Below are 22235 nucleotides of genomic sequence, written 5' to 3'. Positions count from 1 at the left end.
AGAGATGGCCAGGGGCTCGACTGCTAGGGCATACAAGAGTGGGGAGAGTGGGCAACCTTGGCGGGTGCCACGTTCCAGTGGGAAAGGGTCTGATATTGTTCCATTCACAAGCACACTAGCTTCTGGTGAGAAATATAATAGTTGTACCCACTTAATAAATCTGGGCCCGAATCCGAACCTCCTAAGGCATTCCCACAGATACTCCCACTCCACGGAGTCAAATGCCTTGGCGGCGTCCAGCGCCACCACTGCACGGTCCCCTATGTTCTCATGGGTCGCTTGGATATTCATATATAACCGACGCAGATTCATGGCTGTGTTCTTCCCAGGCATGAATCCCGTCTGGTCAGGGTGGATAATGGAGAGAATAATTTGGTTAAGTCTAATGGCCAAAACTTTTGCTAGAATTTTAATATCTGCTTGGAGCAGTGATATTGGGCGATATGATTCCGGATATTGGGGATTCTTTCCTGGCTTGGGGATCACTATGATTGTTGCCCGCCGGAGGGATTCAGGTAGGGAGCCAGATTCGAAGATGTAGTTGTATAATTTGAGTAGTTCAGGGACCAGTACCTCGGAGTATTCTGCATAGAAGTCTAGGGGTATGCCATCTTGACCAGGGGCTTTCGCTGGGGCTAGGGACGAGATCGCAATTACAATCTCATCCGCAGTAATAGGGGCCTCCATTTCTGTCATCTGATGTTCTGAGATCTGGGGGAACGGTATATTATGAAGGAATGTCTGTGTCTCCTGTCTAGTGACATTTACTTTAGAGGAGTAAAGGTCAGCATAGTATGTTCGGAATGCTGATGCTACCGATATAGGGTCTGTTAAGGGTGCATTATGTGAGTCTATCAAGGATACCACCGCCGGAGGATTAGTGTCCTGATGAGCTAAGTACGCCAATAATTTACCCGCTCGTTCACCCATCTCGAATATCCGTTGTCTTGAGAAAAAAAGTTTTTGTTTGGCTTTCTCGAAGTGTAATTGGTTTAGAATACGGGTTTGTATTTTAAGTGCTGATACCATGGCTGGGGTAGGGTCTAAATTAAATTCTTTAGTTGCTATTTCCACTTTTTCAGAGGCAAGGTGAAGTGCAGCTTTAGATGGGGCCTTCAATCTATTTATGCGTGAGGAAAGGATTGTACGTACATGTATTTTAAATGCCTCCCATACCATATTTACCGAAGCGGTGTCCCTATTATGGTTGAAAAAATATTGCCATTCCTCTTGGATGTCCTCCTGGTCTTTCAAGGCAGAAAGCCAAAAGGGATGGAGGCGCCATGTGTGGGATCCCGTATGTGAGGTGAGGTGTAGGGTAGCCCAACAAGGAGCGTGATCTGAGAGAGATCTAGTGTGGTATCCTGAGTCTACTAGAAGTGGGAGGAGCAGTTCTGAGATTAGTATGAAGTCTATGCGGGACATAGTGGAGTGTGTTGCAGAAAAGCAAGAGAAGGCCTGGGTGTTTGGGTATTTAGACCTCCATGTGTCTATTAAGGAGAATTCGGACATTAATCACCCAAATCTGGTACTGTCAGGGGTTTGAGCGCACTGGAGAGACTGTAATCTATCTCTAGTGGTGTTTAGGACTGTGTTAAAATCCCCTAGCCAAATAGCAGGGATGGCTGGGTGCTGTGACATATACAGTAAACCTTCTGTGACTATAGCAGAGTGATAAGGTGGGGTATGTAAAAGGCAAGAATCAAGTATTGTGAACCACTGATGGTACAGTGTAGGAAGATGAACCTGCCCTGAGGATCCGTCCGCACTGAAATTATGCCGAATGGGGTAGTTTTAGCAATGAGTATAGAAACCCCTCGAGAGTAGGAAGAGTGTGTGGCGTGGTATGCCCACCCTATCCATGGGCGTTTCAGTGCAACCTGTAATTGGCCTGTTATGTGCGTTTCAACTAGCACAGTTATATCCGCACGATAGGACTTAAGGCAACCGAAGATTGCCGTTCGCTTAATTCTGTCCCGGATTCCCTGGACGTTCCATGTTAGGAACTTTACGTTAATCATATGTGTCATATGGGTACGTGTAGAGGCGCGGCTGGACAAATTTTCCCAGGACAGGCTCAACTCCAACACGCGTCATTTCCCATTTTGTGGTCCGTCTTAGTGTCAAGTAGTACCATAAACAATCATTACCATTATATTCCAACATATCAAAATGCATGCTCTGTAAACTTAAATGTAACACTTCCCATTCCCCCCCGCCCTGCTCTCGGCCTCCCAAACTTGGCTGGAGCATAAGACCCATAACCTGTGCAACCACTAGTAGGCACCATGGTACCCAATAGTACACACTATCTGTACTGACACCGGCTAAAATCTAGTTGACTGTGCCGGTGGCAGTATGCCATGCTAGTGGTAGGGGCGAATAATTCGCTGGTTAATAATCCAGCAACGAGACTTTAGACGGTATGTCTGTTGAACACTTGGTGGTAATATATGTTCCATTTTTACGCCCATATGTGGTATGTAGTAGTAAGTAACAGATTTTCCATAAAACACATTATAGACCATATCTATTAAAGTTGAGCTGGTAACCCCGTGCCCTCCTCCCTCATCTCTCCTGTTACAAACATGGCTGTGACCGACTTTAGGAGTCTGGGGAGCCGGGCAGAAAAGGCCAGGTGGAGGGGTACAGTCTCTTCCTTCGATGAGGTAAAGTCCTAGGGAGACAGACAGGATCATGTGTACCCCAGATCAGGATGGCTCAAAAACATATACTGGAGTTCAGGGAGTGCACTCTGAACAGAGACTGCATAGATAAGTCACTTCAGCCTTAATAGTGCAGCGTGTATTGTGAGACCTGTGCCGGAGTGACACCCGGAGGGGCTCTGTCTCTGTAGGGTGTTATCGAATGATGTTTAGCCGCTTCCAGTAGAGCCAGGGGCTTTAATTAGGGTACTGTATGTGTATTAAATGTTAATAGAGTATATGGGGGCATGAAGTCTCACCTAGTCCTCTGCATGCGGAGGCATCATCTTTAGGCTGGTCTGTTTCTTTCCGCATCCCGTCTGTCAATCCACTCCGAGGCAAGTGTTGGATCATCAAAAAATATGCACGATCTTCACCCACCACGCGTAGACAGGCAGGAAACAGCATGGCATACTTGATGTGTTGTGCTCGTAGGCGTCGCTTGACCTCCGTGAATCTGGAGCGTTGTTTCTGCACCTCCGCAGAAAAGTCGGGAAATGCTGAGACGGATCCTGCCTGGAACGGAATATTGCCTTTAATTCTGGCCATGCGAAGGACCGCATCGCGGTCTCTGAAATTCAGCATCTTCGCAATAAAGGTGCGTGGAGGGGCTCCTTCAGGTGGTCGGCGGGCAGGCATGCGATGTGCACGCTCCACCATGAACGTGGTGGAGAAGGCCTCTCTGCCATAGGTTGCGATGAGGAGTTTTTCTAGAAAAGTAGCTGGGTCTGTACCTTCTGAACCTTCAGGCAGGCCGATAAATCGCAAGTTAGATCTGCGGGCGCGATTCTCCAGATCGTCGTGTTTCTGCGCCAATAGCTGAACTTGTCGCTTAAGATCCTCCTGGGAATGTTGAAGAGGGTATAGGGTGTCCTCTGCCCGACTAATTCTGGCCTCTGTTTCAGTGACCCGTTCTCGGATTTTAGTCATGTCCTGCCTTATCAATGAAATGTCCACTTTTACCTCTTCTAGCTTGGTAGTAAGTGTGGATTGGCAGAGGGAGATCGCCTCGAGAACACGCGCTGTATCAGCTGCCTCGTGCTCTGTGTGAGGAGCGGAGTGTGCTGTGGAGGAGGCGCCATCTTGCCCCTCACCGTCCCGCTCCATCCTCCGATACCGCTCCAGGGACGAAGAGGCTGCAGTGTTCCGTTTTGGTGGCGACATGGCTCGGCAGGTACAGCGGGCCTTTATGGCACAGCTGTGGGGCCCGAAATATCGTTTGGGGTCGCAGGATGTGTGTTTCAGGATCTACCACGGACGGAGCGTTGCTCACACACGTCCTATCCCATTGCCGTCCAGACCACGCCCCAACACTGTGCTACTTTAACTGGTATTTGCGCGGTCATGCAACACTGTACCCAAATTAAATTTATATCTTTGTTTTCATACAAATAGAGATTTCTTTTGGCGGTATTTGATTGCCACTGGGTTTTTATTTTCTATTATATAAACGAAAAAAGACAGAAAATTGTGAAAGAAAGCAATATTTTCTACTTTCTGTTTATAAAATCTATCCAATAAAATCACATTTCTAAATTTTAGCCAAGATGTATTCTGCTACATGTCTTTGGTTAAAAAAAAAATCCCACATCTAACACTGCATATTGGGGACACTAGTATAGTTTTGATCATGATCAAGACACTGATTCATACAAACACTATACTAGTAATGGCGGTGATCAGCGACTTGTATTGTGATTGTGATAGTGTGCCAGGAAATCTGGCGCTAACTGACAGACTGCTGGGAGGGACACTAACTGACTGACACTGATGTTGCTAGTGACACTAATACAGTAATACTCTACACCAGGGGTCTCCAAACTATGGCCCTCCAGTTCTTCAGGAACTACGATTCCCATCATGCCTAGTCATGTCTGTGAATGTCAAAGTTTTACAATGCCTCATGGGATGTGTAGTTCCGCATCAGCTGAAGGGCCATAGTTTGGAGATCCCCGCTCTACCCTAACACTGGCTGGGTGACGGGACAATCAAAGGGGGTTACCTGTGGATGGCTATTAAGGGGTTAAAGGGCAGAAGGTTTTTTTTTAACTTAATGCATTCTATGCATTAAGATAAAGTCTTCTGTGTGCAGCAGCCCCCCTAACACTTACCTGAGGTCCCTCTCTGTTCAATGATGTCCACGAGTGTATCAGCTGTCTGAGATTTTCCTTCCTGCTTAGCTGAGACCCAGCAGCAGCACCATTGTCTCCCACTGCTGTCAATCAAAGTCAGCTAGCCAATCAGGGGAGAGAGGGGGCAGGGCCGGGTCGGGCTCAGTGTCTGACTGGAGTATTCATACCCCTTGAAATTTTCCACATTTTGTCATGTTACAACCAAACATTTTATGTATTTTATTGGGAGTTTATGTGATATACCAACACAAAGTGGCAGATAATTGTGAAGTGGAAGGAAAATGATAAATGGTTTTCAAAATTTTTTACAGATAAATATCTGAAAAGCGTGGTGTGCATTTGTATTCAGCCCCCCTGAGTCAATACTTTGTAGAATCAACTTTCGATGCAATTGCAGCTGCAAGTCTTTTCTGGGTAGGTCTCTATCAGCTTGGCACATCTAGAGAGTGACATTTTTGCCCATTCTTCTTTGCAAAATAGCTCAAGCTCTGTCAGATTGGATGGAGAGCATCCGTGAACAGCAATTTTCAAGTCTTGCCACAGATTCTCAATTGGATTTAGGTCTGGACTTTGACTATGCCATTCTAACACATGAATATATTTTGATCTAAACCATTCCACTGTAGCTCTGGCTGTATGTTTAGGGTCGTGGTCCTGCTGGAAGGTGAACCTCCATCCCAGTCTCAAGTCTTTTTCAGACTCTTAACAGGTTTTCTTCTAAGATTGCCCTGTATTTGGCTCCATCCATCTTCCCATCAACTCTTACCAGCTTCCCTGCCCCTGCTGAGAAAAGCATCCCCACAACATGATGCTGCCACCACCATGTTTCACGGTGGGGATGGTGTGTTCAGGATAATGTGCAGTGTTAGTTTTCCACCACACACAGCATTTTCCTTTTAGGCCAAAAAGTTTAGTTTTGGTCTCATCTGACCAGAGCACCTTCTTCCACATGTTTACTGGGTCCCCTACATAGCTTCTTGCAAATGGAATTCTTATGGCTTTCTTTTAACAATGGCTTTCTTCTTACCACTCTTCCATAAAGACCAGATTTGTGGAGTGTGCGACTAATAGTTGTCCTGTGGACAGATTCTCCCACCTGAGCTGTGGATCTCTGCAGCTCCAGAGTTACCATGGGCTTCTTTGCTGCTTCTCTGATTAATGCTCTCCTTGCCCGGCCTGTCAGTTTAAGTGGACGGCCATGTCCTGGTAGGTTTGAAGTTGTGTCATACTCTTTCCATTTTAGGATGGTGGATTGAACAGTGCTCCGTGAGGTGCTCAAAGCTTGGGATATTTTTTTAAAACCTAACCCTGCTTTAAACTTCTCCACAAGTTTATTCGTGACCTGTCTGGTGTGTTTCTTGGCCTTCATAATGCTGTTTGTTCACTAAGGTTCTCTAACAAACCTCTGAGGGCTTCACAGGACAGCTATGTTTATACTGAAATTAAATTACACACAGGTGGACTCTATTTACTAATTAGGTGACGTCTGAAGGCAATTGGTTCAACTAGATTTTAGTTGGGGGTATCAGAGTAAAGGGGGCTGAATGCAAATTTGAAAACCATTTATCATTTTCCTTCCACTTTACAATTATGTGCCACTTTGTGTTAGTCTAACACATAAAATACATTTTGGTTGTAACGTGACAAAATGTGGAAAATTTCAAGGGATGAGCCCCTTTCACACGGGGCGGATCCACTCAGGGGAGTCCTCCAGCTCAGCGGGAGATGGCTTCACTGAGATCGCTTCACTGGTGGATGACAGGTCCATCTCTGCTCACTGAGCAGGGAGGGACCTGTCAGAGCCCCGCTAATCTCTATGGGGAGATCGGACGAAAATGGACATGCTGTCCGATCTGATCCGCCAAGACTGTCTTGATCAGATGGCAGACAGGTGTCAGCGAACACATCTCCTCTGACATCCGCCTGCCCATAGGAGTCAATGGATGGTCCTCTCAGATCCACCTGAAAAATGGACAGGCGTATCTGAGCGGGCTTATCGTGTGAAAGGGGGCTTAGTGTCTCTTGTAAGGAGCCCTTACTGATTCTTCACTAGGGATAAGATGATCTTATACCCAAGACCCTCCTTTCTTCCTAAGATGGTATCAACCTTCCACCTCATTGAAGATGCTGTTTCCTTCTTTGTACCCTGCATCCCAAAGAACTTGCTCTCCTTTGCTTTGACGTGGCCAGAGCTATCAGAGTTTATCCGAAAGCCACAGTTTCTATAAGAAAAACAGACTCTTTCATGCCTACAGCGTATTGTAAAGAGCTCCCTTCTTTCAAGTCCACTATTGCTAGGTGGATAAGACAACTAATTGCTAAAGCTTATGCTCTAAATGGTAAGTTACTTCAGTACCCTTATGGGCTCACTTCACCAGATCAGAGATGGTTTCCTGGCCATTCTGACATCAAGCCTCTGTTGCCCAGCTTGTAAGGCCACCACCTGGTCTTTAGTCCATACCGTCTCCAAGTTCTACCAGATGGATGTCCAGGCCTCCTACAGATGCAGTCTTTGGCTGCCAGGCTCTTTCAGTGACACTCTGAGTTGGGTCCCTGACCCTTGTTTATTTTGTTGGGCCCTTTGGCATGGTTCTGTTTGCCTTATTTGCCAACCCCTCAGTTTCATTACTTGGGTATACCCAGGGCCTGTGCATATCCAGACTGTGTTTGGTACTGTATGACAAAAATAAAAGGGAATTTTGTCTTGTAAATTCCATATCATGGTACAGCACAGGACACAGGCTGCCCTCCCATCTGTTCTGTGTTACTATGCATTGCTTGCTAAAACACCGAGGCGTGGGATTGGGTTATAGGGGGCCCTAAGGGGTGTGCATGGAAAAGCTTTTTACAGTGTTCAATCACCTGAAGCAGCCTATTATCCACAGTCTATGAATAACCAGCTTGTGTCCTGTACAATATTCCAAGATATGGAATTTACAGGTAAGCCAAAATCCCTTTTTACTACCTCTCTGGGATAGCTGTGTGTGTGCTTTTGTGTAGATGTATTCCCCCTCTGACATTTGTCACCTCAGTGTTTGAACTCTAAGGCCCCCGTACAGAGACAGTAAGAGAAACTGTTGCACTATAACAATTCAAGAGTAAAGATCTAGATTACAAATGCTTATTGGTCACTGATTATCTTTAACTTAAGTAAACCCATAAACATATCAGTAAAGCTAAGCTTAACATTTAAAGTGTTTAAGGTAAAAAAAATTCTTCTATAGTTCCATCTCATATATAACACTAAGCTCCCCAGTGATGTCATTTTTAAAAATATGTGGTATAAAAGCTTACTTCAGAACGCCATTCTGCACTCAGCTGACTGACTGCCGGTCTCCTGTCCATTCTGATAGCTGCAGGGGGAGGTGCTGGGAAACCCCTGCTGACGTCAGTCGAGGAGAGGAGAGGAGGGGAGGAGACCGGCAGGCAATCACATGAGCGCTGAACGGTGCTCTGAAGTAAGCTATTGTACCACGTTTTTAAAAATTACATCCACTGGGGAGCTTAATGTTCTATAATAGATGGAACTATTGAGGAATCACTGTTTTTTTTAGAAGAGATGGGGCGGATCGGGAAGCTGACAGGCAGGGAGGGGGTGGGAGAAGGGAGACGCAGACACAGCAGAGCAGGGCTGCAGGGGACAGAGGCACGTACTCTGACCACAGTTTCAGTGCTCAGCAGCTCTGATTATCATGGTCGGCGTACAGAGGGGAGGGTAGAAGCTGCCAGAATCCACCAGGTATTTCAGGTGATACAGGGGGCCAAATTACACAGCACAAGCACTGTGCTGTATAACCTGCTTTAAAGAAACGGGATCAATATATATATATATTTTTTTTTGGGTTAACAAACGCTTTAAACCTGATTTTTAAAGTGTATGTAAACCCAATGTCATCCTTTTTAAACTACTGGCATAGGGGTTATCTATAAGGATATACATGCCTCCTGCATGTATCTTTACCTGTCAAATGTCTCCCCTCTGTCTGTTATTAGACCCGAAAAACTGCATATTCTGTGGGTGGGTCTGTTGTCTGGAGCTCGGTGGGTGGCGACGTGATGTCAGACTTCCCGCCCACCTCTACACTCCCCTTGTCAATATGCATTTTCTCCTGTGTATTTCTAACACTGAACTTCTGCTGAACTTCTGCTATGATCTCTAACATCCAGTGAAAAGACAGGAAAGTAACCACATGACTTCAGCATGCCAAATCATGGTGAGGTGTGGAACAGCCAATCCTTGCAGAGCTGCTGAAGAAAGGAGTGGGGGAGGGAATTAAAAAATAATGCCTGTGTCTTAGGCTAGTGCACGAGATATGTAAATCACCTGTCACTCACAGCAAGGGGGAGTATTTGACAAAGTTTTTCTCGGTTTGTCAAGATTTTTCTCACTGAACAATAAAAGAAGATTGCTCAGAGATGGATTAACTCTGTGTGGCAAGACTGGGCTCAAATGATAGGAAATCTTATACTCTACAGAAGGGAAATGCAATTAGCAGACCTCCAGCTGTTGCAGAACTACAAGTCTCATGAGGCATAGCAAGACTCTGACAGCCACAAGCATGACACCCAGAGACAGAGGCATGATGGGATTTGTAGTTTTGCAACAGCTGGAGGTCCGCTTATTACATATCCCTGCTCTACAGTATGAAATCCAAAAAAAAATAAAACATTTCGGGTTTACATCCACTTTAAAGCTGAACTTTAGGATTTAAAAAAACCCAAAACCTTTTAGAACTATATTTATTATTTTATAAACCTAACCCTAGGGCCCTTTTTTAAAGCAGTCCCTTCATTTTTAACAAGCTGGCAGCATGCTTTAACGTGCAGAATTTTTTTTTTTCTGCGCACCACAATGCAGAGATGGTTTATATTAGTGTGTTGCTGTGAATCGCAACATAGTTGCTTTGTCCTGCACCGCCTAGGTGTAATAGGGTGCCATTCAAAATAAATGACACTGCAAAGCACTAGCTCTAATGTGTTGTGGTAGTATGCCCAAGACTTTGGTTCAGCCGTTGTGATGAATGGATTTTTTTTCTGCTGGATAAGGTGCATGGTGCCAGGTAGGGCCTTACAGCAATGATCTTCAGAATTTGGAAGGGATGACAAGTCAGGAGTTCAGGGAATTTAGTAGAGGACTTTTTAACTAAACTTAACTTTAATTATGGTTTATGCACAGTAATTGCACTGCAGGTTTAGTTGGTTTGTGAACATTTTTAAAGAAGGGAGTCTGAAGCACAAGCCCTTGGGGACTGCAATTCTTTATTTGACTTGTATTATTAATTTTGTCCTATTTTAGTTCAGCAGGATTGATGTGTTGCATACAGATAAATGTTAGAGTGAAAGTTGACCATAAAAATGTGAAAAAGGTACCTAAGATGAAAAGTTTACAACAACCATGTAAAAGTTCTTGTAAACATTAAAGTACTTGCTGAAATCAATTTAATGAATCACTGAAAATGCTTCAGGCAAAGGTTAACTGTTCCATTTTATTGCAGTAATTAGAAAATTACTCCTAATATAGATTTATATATTTCTTTATGTTTATAAGGTCATGGGTATGGTGAGGATTCCAATGAAGGAGCAGATATGGAACATAGTGAAGGTATTGGTTTTTAACCGCCTAATTATATGTAATATTTTTAACAAGAGTAAAGAAAAATAATAATGCTGTTTTTAAGTGTCTTTTATTATTACATCATATTTTATTTCACGTAAAACTTTTTTTTTTCTTTTTAATCTAAAGAAATACTCCACCTTTTCCCAGCGAAAATGAAACAGGCTGAGGATCAGGGCTGACATTAGTTATATGGTGCAAAATCCTATTATGGGTCCCTCGACCGAGTCCCCAGTAAAAAAAGGAAACCTTGGCAGTTCCTTGTACACAGCTTCAGTACACAGGCGGCACTTGTTATAATCTGCATGTGATTACACAGAACTCACATATTGGCACATTTGCTGTGTTGTATGGATAGCATTAGCAGTTTACTAAATGTTTACACTTGTTACTGATATTTACGTTTATTGTCCTCTATCTTCAGGTGATGATTATGGACCACCTCTTAAGAAGCCGAGGAGTGCCGGTACACAACCAGCCAATCATCAATGCAAGAGAAAAGCCAAAGAGTTCAACTTTGGTAACTCTTTTTTTAATTACAGTAAATTAAATCCCTGTAATGTCAAATATGTTATTTCCAGACACTGGGATTATTGAAATAATGTTTGTGGCATCCCTCCCCTTTTGATGCACCATGGTTAGAATTCTTCTTCAGTGTTTATCTATTCCTTCTTCAGAAAAATGGAACGCCAGAATTAATGAACTGAGGAAACAGGTTGAAGAATTGTTTGAAAAAAAATATGGTATGTAGTAATGTTTGCTTTAATTGGCAACATCTATAGATTTAATGCAAATAGTTTAGTAGATATAAATGTGTCCTGGCAGTTTAATCACTTAGCTTGCTTTTTTCTGCAATCTTGCCTTTTAATGCAGTAAGCTGGACTTCCATCTTGTTAAGTTTGTTGTAGACTGTAGTTTAATTGCCTTACATAACTGTCTATAAAGATCTGTGAAAGAAATTAAGAGACCGCTTAGATTCGTATTGTCAAAGTTCAAGATAAAAAAACATACAATTCCTAGTTTACACACATGAGTTGTATTAGTAAACTTTTTAAAATCTAGTTGACCAACAACACTTACACATTCCTCTTAAGCTGGCCATACACGGTATTGAAATTTGGACGTCTCTTGCAGAACCAGCCGAAATTCAATTTGTGGGTGGCCCTGGCAGAGATGCCCCTCTCAACACATTTCGAGCTGCAGATCAAAGGAGTCCAATTGAAAGTTGCCAGCTGATTAGTAGCTGCAGCCTATCACTGGCAGTTAAGACATGCTGGTAGGTTAATTGGCTTCTGTCTAAATTGGCCCTAGTATATGAATGTGAGTTAGGGACCTTAGATTGTAAGCTCCTTGAGGGTAGGGACCGATGCGAATGTAAATGTATATGTAAAGCACTGCGTAAATTGACAGCGCTATATAAGTACCATAAATAATAATATTCTGACAGCTGTGGGCATAGCCTTGCATAGAAATCTATGCATGTACAGTTGGAAAAATAATTAGTGGATCCACTGCAGATTTTGTAAGTTTGCCCACTTACAAAGAATTGAAGGGTCTATAAATTCAGAATATCTACCAAAAAACACATGATACAAATGTTATAAATTGAGTTGCAGTTCAGTGAGTAAAATAAGTTTTCTCGAATCGTCTTCCAGGGCAGCATCCGAGAGATAGGCTCCTCCTCCCTAAAACAGGAAACACATTAGTCCACCATTATAAATTTCACACTCTTACCTGTGTGCCTCAGTTGTTTGTGTTTCCTCCGGACCCACAGGAGCTGCAAGAACGTTTGTTATTTTATTTTCACCTGTCTCTGTGCTTGTTGCAGGAGACCCCCTGCCAGCATCCCATACAGCCCAAGGGGCTTTGGGAGGGCGAGCAGGCGCAGCACTGGGCAACATTGCTCAAAGCCTGAGATTTCGCCCCTACTGAGGGGTCTGCAATCATCCCCCCAGGCTGCAGGAGGACTCTGTCATCCCCACCCCATGCCGCTGTTTAGGCCTGTGTATGCTTCCGCAAGCACCCCCCTCTGGCTTTCCGCAGAATCTGGAGCCCGCCAGGGGGGATGGATACATGCATAGATGGGCGCCCCCCCCCCCGCCGCCGCCGACCGCTGCCGAAAACCTCAGCAGCAGAGGGTCTAGCAGGGAGGGGCTTGCACCTTCTAAATTAGGTCCCTGGTGGCTGCGGCTGTCCCCCCAAACGAATCCGCCGCTCTCCGGGCGGCGCAGCAGCGTCCTCACCGCCACAGGCCGCTACAGGAAGTCGGGGGTGTACCAAGATGGCGCCGAGGAAGTTCCGCTTCCGGGTTGGCGGCCATTTTCCCGTAGTCTATCTACTGCGGAGATAGAGCAGGGACACCTAGGGGCGGGAAGTTTTAAAAAAAAAAAAAAGAGAAAAAACAGAATACAAATAGCAAATTTGTTCAATGCTACCCTTCACTACCAGCACAGTTACTCTACAATACAGCGGCATGTGCAGGTGTGTCCACCAACCTGCACGGGGTCAGCCGGGGGCGGGGCCAGAGCTTATGCAGGAAGCAGATAAAAAGGCCTCTAAGCAGAGGATCCTGGTGGCTGATCATGTCTGACGCTTCCCCACCCTGCCCTGCAGATCCTGCAAATCAGGACAGCTCCAAGGTAAGCCAGAATATTCTTGAATTATCTCTGTCTTAACCTCTTTACTGCCTATCTACAGGCAGTTCCTTTGACCACCTAAACTCACGGGGTTTTTTTGTTCTCTATGCTCGCTTGCAGGCAAAGACCCCTGAGGAAAGGAAGGCTAAAGGCAAAACATGTGCCTCATGCAGCCACAGGCTTTCCCCAGATTGGAAAAAGCCCCTGTGTCAGAAATGCTTAGACAAAATGGTGGCAAAAGAATCACAGGGATTTTTGAAAGACCTGCTCAATTCTTTTAAGAAAGAAATTCAGAGCACCATGGCACCACTACGCTCAGCTATAGAGAAATTAGAAACGCCAGCAAGTGTCGCTCAGGCCAGTATCCCATCTACCAGCGGAACACACATTCCAAGGGAGAACAAGGTACAGGCAGAACAAGAGGTGGATTCAGATGAATCTGAACAATCTGAATCAGAAGACGGTATCTGTTCAGACTCAGAGGAGGAAGATGACACGACAGACTGCAACCTGTTTCCTTCTGAGAACACAGACAGTCTTCTCAAAGCCATCACTGACACTCTAGGCATTAAAGAACAGAAAACCGCAGAACTCACTATGCATGACAGAATGTACAAAGGGCTCCAGCCCAAGAAGCCAAGAACGTTCCCGGTACACCAAACACTTAAAGACATAGTCAAAAAGGAATGGGAAGACCCAGAGAAAAAGCTTTTCATCCCCGCCACAATCAAACGCAGATACCCGTTTGCGGAAGCAGACACCAAAACCTGGGCTAAATGCCCCAAGGTGGATGCCTCTCTGGCAAAAATCACGAACAAATCGGACTTGGCTTTTGATGACGCAGGTACCCTCAGCGACCCCATGGACAAGAAAATAGAAGCTCTCCTGAAAAGGGCATGGGAAGCAGGGGCGGCAAACCTAAATCCGGCTATTGCTTCCACCTGCACAGCCCGAACCTTGCTAATCTGGCTAACCCAGCTGCAAGATCTATTGGAGAACGACACACCCAGGGAGGAACTAATTAAAACCATCCCCACACTAACTAGAGCGGCAGCTTTCTTGGCAGATGCTTCAGCAGAAACTGTCAGAATATCCTCTAGGACCACGGCACTACTAAACTCGGCCCGCAGAGCCCTGTGGTTAAAATCCTGGGGGGGGGATGCACCTTCCAAGAACCGTTTATGTGGCATACCATTCACTGGAGACCTACTGTTTGGTCCCGAACTAGAAACAGTCCTGGATAGGACTGCAGCAAAAAATAAGGGGTTCCCTCAAACCAAGAAGAGACAAGGGAAGGCGCCCTTTCGGCATTTCAAGAAATTCAATAAGCCAGGGGCAAAAAAGCACTGGGGTCAACAAAACAAGAAAGGCAAAGGTGAATTCATCCTCAAGCCTAATACCCAAAAGAACAAAAAACAATGACTGCCTTCAGGTGGGGGGCAGATTGGCGGCTTTCTCCCACCAATGGGAGGAGATAACAGAAAACAAATTCATACTGCGCACCATTACGGATGGTTACGCAATAGAATTCTCCAACCGCCCCCCAACCAAATACTTAGCGACCATGCTACCCAAGGACAGCAATCAAGCAAAGGTGTTTCTAGAATCCCTACAGAAACTATTAGATCAGAAGGTGATTTGTCACGTTCCCCAAGAGGAGGAACAAAAGGGCTTCTACTCACACATCTTCGCAAAAAGAAAACCATCAGGCAAACTAAGGCTGATACTAAACCTCAAACCACTCAACCGAGGAATAAGATACAAGAGATTCAGAATGGAATCTATCTATTCAATCAGGAACATCCTACCGCAGGAGACATTCATGGCAACACTAGACTTACAGGATGCCTACCTACATGTCCCCATAAGGAAGGATCACCAAAAGTTTCTAAGGTTCGCAATCCAGGGGCCAGCAGCTACGCTGCACCTACAGTACACAGCTCTCCCCTTCGGAATCTCCTCAGCTCCAAGAATATTCTCAAAAATAATGGCGGAAGCGCTAAAAGGTCTAAGACAGGAGGGTATTGGAATAATACCATACTTAGACGACCTCCTGTTCTTTGCGGACTCAGCAGCAATCCTAGAAAACAACCTGCGCAAGAGTATGATCTATCTGCAAAACCTGGGATGGTTAATAAACGCAGAGAAATCGCAAATGATCCCAAGCCAGAGAGTAGTGTATCTGGGATACGTGCTGGACTCCAGACTGTCAAAAATTTTCCTAACAAAGGAAAAAGACGTAAAAATGACACAAGCAATTACGTCCCTGCTAAGGAACCATTCCACAACGATCAGGCACGGAATGTCCGTACTAGGACTGATGACGTCTTCCATTCCAGCCATCACCTGGGCACAAATTCACATGCGACCCTTACAGAACTACATTCTGTCCCAATGGGATGGCAGGCAAGCATCACTAGAAAAATCCATTCCCGTCCCCGCCACAGTCAAACAAACACTCTACTGGTGGCTCAACCCACTTCGGGTCATCGAGGGGCGCAGATGGGCTCAAGTCAATCCAGTCAGCATCACCACCGATGCAAGTGCCCTAGGATGGGGAGCCCACATGGAAGGGCGGTTCTCGCAAGGGAAATGGACACCCAAATGGGCACAAGCCTCCTCAAACTTGAGAGAGCTGAAAGCTGTGGGGGAAGCGCTAAAAACCTTCAAGCCAGCATTACAGGGGAAGGATGTAAAGATACAATCAGACAACGCAACGACAGTCGCATACCTAAACAGACAAGGGGGCACAAAATCCCAAAAACTGATGAGACTGACACAATCTATCCTACTGTGGACAGAAGTGAACATAAGATCGATATCCGGTATTCATCTAAAAGGAACAGACAATACAGTGGCAGATTTCCTGAGCCGGAAAACAATAAAACACACGGAATGGTCGCTAAACCAAACAACCTTCACTCAAATCACCCAGAAGTGGGGAATACCCGAAGTAGACCTATTTGCTTCCAGGGCGAACGCAAAATCTCCGATATTTTTCTCCCTGGACCCTACAGATGGCAACAGCGGGGTGGATGCTTTCAACCAAAACTGGAAATGGCATCTGTGCTATGCATTCCCTCCAACTGCCATAATCCCAAAAGTAATCCAAAAAATCAAGGCAGAGAAAACAACAGTAATACTAATAGCACCACACTGGCCCCAGAGAGCATGGTTCAGTCATTTAAAAAATCTCAGCATACAACCTCAGCTGACACTGACGGACCGCCCGGATCTACTGTCACAAGGCCCAGTCAACCATCCGAACCACAAAATCTTGAAGCTCTCGGCTTGGTTACTGAGAGGGTAAAACTCCAGAACAAAGGCCTGTCAGACAGAGTAATCAACACCATCTTAAACAGCAGAAAGCCGGTAACGAGAGCCATCTATGAGAAAATAAGGAAAAAATTTGTTTCTTGGTACGAAGACAGACCAATCTCCAACGGTGGGATAATTCCAATAGTTTTGGACTTCCTACAAGATGGTGCAGACAAAAACATATCACCAAGTACCCTGAAAGTACAAGTTGCAGCACTTTCCTCGGTCATGGATACTAGACTAGCGGAAGACCCGCTGATAAGACGATTCCTCATAGCTCTTAAAAGATCCAAACCAGCCAAATTGTACAAAACTCCCACCTGGGACATGGGCACAGTACTTAAGGGCTTTCTTTCCCCTCCGTTTGAACCTATCGAGGACAGCTCAGACAAAAACCTCACGTTAAAAACTGCGCTCCTTCTGGCCTTAGTATCCGCCAGAAGAGTGAGTGAGATCCAAGCTCTATCTTCAATAGAACCATACTGTCTAATACATCTGGACAAGATAATTCTCTCTCCAGATCCGGCCTTTCTACCCAAGGTCTCTTCTACATTTCACAGAACCCAAAACATCGTCATACCCTCACTTCCAACAACCATGGATAGTAGGAAAAGAAACATTTACAGCAAACTTGATGTAAGGAACACGCTCATAGCGTATCTCGAAAGAACAAAAGAATGGCGTAGAACGACCTCCCTCTTCATCCTCTATGCAGGAATCAACAGAGGGAAACAAGCTTCAAAAAGCACCATCAGCAGATGGATAAGGATGGCCATACAGATTACCTATAAGGCACAGAATCTCACTCCACCTAGTGAAATCAGAGCGCACTCAACTAGAGCCTGGGCAACCTCGGCCGCAGAGAAAGCAGGGGCAACTCCGGAGCAGATCTGCAGGGCAGCGACATGGTCGAGCTTCAGTACTTTCGCTAAGCACTACCGCATAGACCAGCTGTCTGACCAAGCATTTGGTCGTAAAGTGCTCCAGTCTCTAACCCCACCCTAGTAAGTATTGCTTGATATATCCTCTCGGATGCTGCCCTGGAAGACGATTCGAGAAAACAGAGTTAGGTACCTGGTAACTCTTTTTCTAAGAAGTCTTCCAGGGCAGCACTAGTTCCCACCCTTGAAACAACAAAAACCAGGTACAGAGGGGGAGCTTGCAGCTTACAGGGAATTCCTTCGGTGCTTTAACATAACTGAGGCACACAGGTAAGAGTGTGAAATTTATAATGGTGGACTAATGTGTTTCCTGTTTTAGGGAGGAGGAGCCTATCTCTCGGATGCTGCCCTGGAAGACTTCTTAGAAAAAGAGTTACCAGGTACCTAACTCTGTTTTTGATCCCCAAGCAAAACATGACTTAGTACTTGGTGGAGAAGCCCTTGTTGGCAAGCACAGAGGTAAGACATTCCTTGTAGTTGGTTACCAAGTTTGCACACATCTCAAGAGTGATTTTGGTTCACAAATTTTTACTGAACTTCCCTAAATCCTTAAGGCTTCCTGGTTGTCGCTTGGCAGCTTGAAATTTCAGCTCCCTCCATAAATGTTCTGTAGGATTAAGGTCTGGAGACTGGCTAAGCCACTCCATGACCTTACTGTGCTTCTTCTTGAGCCACTCCTTTGTTGCCTTGGCGGTATGCTTTTGGTTATTGTTCTCATCCAAGATTTTACAATACATGGCCCCATCCATTGGCCCCTCAATGAGGCAAAGTCGGTCTGTACCTTTAGCAGAGAAACAGCCCCAAAGCATAATGTTTCCACCTCTGTGCTTGACTGTAGGGATGGTGTTCTTAAGGTCATAGTCAGAATTTTTTTTCCCCCAAACACAGTGAGACCTCCTTCTCAAGAAGGCACATTAACATCTAAATGATTCAGAGAAGGATTGGGAGAAAGTGTCGTGGTCAGATGAGACCAGAATTGAGCTCTTTGGCATTAACTCAACTCGCTGTGTTTTGGGGAAGAAAAATGCTGGCTATAACCCTAAGAACACCATCCCTACAGTCAAGCACGGAGGTGGAAACATTATGCTTTGGGGCTGTTTCTCTGCTAAAGTTACAGGCCAAATTTGCCGCATTGACGGGCCAATGGACAGGGCCATGTACTGGAAAATCTTGGATGAGAACCTTCTACCCTCAGCCAGAACAATGAAGATGGGTCGTGGATGGGTCTTTCAGCATGACAATGACCCAAACAATACTGCCAAGGCAACAAAGGAGTGGCTTAAGAAGAAGCACATTAAGGTCAAGGTCATTGAGTGGCCTAGTCAGTCACCAGACCTTAATCCTATAGAAACTTTATGGAGGGAGCTGAAACTTTGAGTTGCCAAGAGACACCCAAGAAACCTTAAGGATTTAGAGAAGATCTTGAAAGGCGAGTGGACCAAAATCCCTCCTGAGATGTGTGCAAACCTGGTCACCAACTACAAGAAATATCTTACCTCTGTGCTTGCCAACAAGAGTTTCTCCACTAAGTCATGTTTTGCTTAGGGATCAATTACTTATTTTACTCACTGAACTGCAAATTGATTTATAGCATTTGTTTTATGTGTGTGTTCTGGACTTTTGGTTGATCTTCTGTCTCTATCATATAAAATACATCTGTGATAAATATTATTGACCCTTGATTTCTTTGGTAAACTTTCTTTGGGCAAACTTACAAAATCTGCAGGGGATCAAATAATTACTTGCCCCACTTTTTTTTTAAATCGGCTAGTTTAAAGTTGCTACTGTCGGACAGTGAGTTATTGCATAAAGATAGTAAGGTTTCCATAACCTATTAAATCTTTAAAATGTGCATATATTGTCGCTTGCTATTTAATATGTCCTGCAGTTGTAGTCTGTTGTGGGATATTAAAGAATTCATGCTCAGAAAGCTTTTTTTTTAGTTCTCATCGTATCCCTAAAGAATCCAAACCATGTAGTATTCATTTATTAAATATTTCATTAATGTTCAATTCAAGACCTGCTTTTATACTGAGAGACTTTTTTGTAATTTTTGTTAAAAGCTGAAGCCATAAATGCAAGTGGTACAATAGCCGTTCCATATCACCTTTTCCAGTCTTATTCAGAAGATTTGTATGTTGAAGGACTGCCAGAAGGCATCCCATTCAGAAGGCCATCGACGTATGGAATTCCACGCCTCGAAAGGATACTGCTGGCACGGGAAAGAATTCATTATATCATCAAAAAGTATGTCTTAATAAAAAAAAAAAAAAATACTTTCTAAAAGAAGTGTACAGGTGTTTTTCCAACACATGCAAAAAAAAAAAAGATCTGCTTATTATGTAAATAATCTGTTGATTTTTCAGAAACATTTGTTTCTATGATAAGGTTGTAATTATACAGTATATTTACTTATTGACAAACCTATTTACTCAGTACAATTGCAGGCTCCATTTCCTGCTGTGCTATACTGCTGATTCATACAGTGCAAGTCTGTGACTTTGCCTACTAATAGAAAACAGTGCACTCCCTATCTGGCAGGTTGGTAGGTTAAAGCTTAGTACACACGGGCTGAATGTTGGGCGACATCGGCCGGTTCGATAAAAAACGTCCGACATTCAGCCTGTGTGTATGGCAGCTGGTCTGACAGAAACCGGAAAACCAGCAGCCGACCGGCTCCCGATCAGCTCTCTCAGCCAATGACTGAGAGCACTGAATGGAATGTTCTGGCGGGGATGGCCGTCCCCCTGTGAGAATACAATAGAACAGCAGGGGAGATCGCTGTACTAACATCGGATTGTTAATACAGCGGCTCCGACCGGAGCTGTCAGTTCTTTTTCGTTCAACCCAGCGGGTTGAATAAAAAAAAAAAACAGTGGTGTGTGTACTAGGTTTATTAAGTGTGTAACAACCACTTGAGTACCAGGCTGTAGTACCCCTTCATTACCAGGCCATTTTTTTTCCAGATAGCTTTGGTAATTTGACATTTACCCAGTCATACAACCCTGTACCCTAATAAATGTTATTTTTTTAGATAGTTTTCTCGTGATGGTATTTAATAACTGTTTGGTTTTTATTTTTTACAATAGAAAAGGAAACCAAGACCAAACTTTTTGGTGTTGAAAGGGTTTTTAAGAAATCTCTACAGTCAGTGAAAATGAAAGAATGCCCCAAAGGCCCCCCCCCCATGGTGTGGCGTGGTATGGTTCAGGAGGGGGCGCCCCCCTTTTCTGACCTAACAGACTGCATGCTCAATTAAGGGTCTGGAATGGATTTCAGGGGGGACCCCATGCTGTTTTTTTTTTTTTTTTTTTTTTTTTTTTTTTTTTTCTTCATTTTTAATTGCCGCTGACAGCTGATGAGTCATCCTTTAAGGACATGGTGGCCTGCTCTTTTGCTCTTTAGCAACCAGCTCAATGTGATAAATTACCTCATGAAAAAATGTGGTAATTACAGCTTAATCTGATAAATACCGCCTTCGTTATTCATCGCAAAATTCTTGGTGAATTGCACTTTCAAAACTGATTTACCGCAAGCGATATTTTACTGCATTTTATTGTCCGTTCTTTAACTCTTATGCTGCGTACACACGAGCGGACTTTACGGCAGACTTTGTCCTGCGGACTTTTGGAAGGACTTTACGATGGACTTTCCGAATGAACGGAGTTGCCTACACACGATCAACCAAAGTCTGACGGATTCGTATGTGATGACGTATGACCGAACTAAAACAAGGAAGTTCATAGCCAGTAGCCAATAGCTGCCCTAGCGTCGGTTTTTGTCCGTCGGACTAGCATACAGACGAGCGGACTTTTCGACCGGATCGAGTCCGTCGAAAAGATTTGAAACCTGTTGGGGAAAAAGTCTGCTGGAGCTCACACACGTTCCAATTGTCGGACGGACTCCGGTCCGCCGAACCAAGTATGCCATAAAGTCTGCTCGTGTGTACGCGGCATTAGTGAATTGACCCCCGGTCACATAAACTTTTTAGCATGGTGTGTATAATATATTTTTTTGGGAACGCTGCTCTCGTTATACTTATTATTCTACAGTCTTTATTTATGCCACAGGGTATGAATTTAAAGCTTAACTTCAGCTACATAAAACTAATCAAAGTTGCCTCCCTTTGGAGACCAGCAAGAAGAGCAGCTTTGATTATAATTTTTTTTTATGTGGTCATTTAGATTTTAAACTTATACCCTGTACTGCTGGGCAATAGACAAATAAGTGATGAAAAGATTTTTGTCTTGCTCAAAATTCTATATGACACTATTCTTTTAAAATGAACTGAAATCTAGAATTCACATTGAAGCCTTTTCCATTTCTCTCTAGACCTGAACTTCTGAACACTACAAAAGAAGCCTTGGCAGTTGACAAATTAAACACAGGAGGTACCTGGACCTATTTCGATGCTAATTTCCATATCGGTTGAGACAGCTCTTTTCAACCCTATTCAGAAAAGAGTATTAATTCTTAAAGTGGTTGTAAAGGAGAAAAAGGGGGTGGGGTCAGCCTCTGGCCCATGTCTGAATGGACACAGGGAGCTGCGGCTCGGGTGCCCCCATAGCCAACTGCTTGCTGTGGGGACACTCAACAGGAGGAAGGGGCTAGGAGTGCCAAAGAAGGACCCGAGAAGAGGAGGATCTGGGCTGCTCTGTGCAAAAACACTGCACAGAGCAGGTAAGTATAACATGTTGTTTTTAACGAAAATTTTTTTTTACTTTGGTATCACTTTAAGGAACAATCAATCAGAAATGCTCTAGTTTTAATTTTTAGATTGAATGATTGGGTGCTACATAAAAACTTACTAAACTCTGATTTGAAAAAATATATGTATATTCAAGTATGTACTCTTAACTCAAAAAAGTACTTTCCATTGCTCTCAGCCT

The 22235-nt window shown here is 44.2% G+C and overlaps 1 protein-coding gene across 5 annotated transcripts in view; it reads left to right on the top strand.

Annotated features, from left to right (window-relative positions):
• GTF2I (general transcription factor IIi) overlaps positions 1-22235 on the top strand; it is a 156917-nt gene that overhangs the window by 67934 nt on the left and 66748 nt on the right. For all 5 annotated transcript variants that reach the window (XM_073615028.1, XM_073615027.1, XM_073615029.1 and 2 more), the window contains exons 10-14: positions 10386-10439; positions 10876-10971; positions 11129-11194; positions 19410-19593; positions 21679-21737. In XM_073615028.1, the coding sequence (XP_073471129.1) occupies positions 10386-10439; positions 10876-10971; positions 11129-11194; positions 19410-19593; positions 21679-21737 (459 nt within the window). The remainder of the gene's footprint in view (positions 1-10385; positions 10440-10875; positions 10972-11128; positions 11195-19409; positions 19594-21678; positions 21738-22235) is intronic.

This window comes from Aquarana catesbeiana, linkage group LG02 (assembly GCF_042186555.1).
Source record: "Aquarana catesbeiana isolate 2022-GZ linkage group LG02, ASM4218655v1, whole genome shotgun sequence".
Classification (NCBI taxonomy): Eukaryota; Metazoa; Chordata; class Amphibia; order Anura; family Ranidae; genus Aquarana; species Aquarana catesbeiana.
This window is presented reverse-complemented; position numbering and strand designations above follow the sequence as displayed.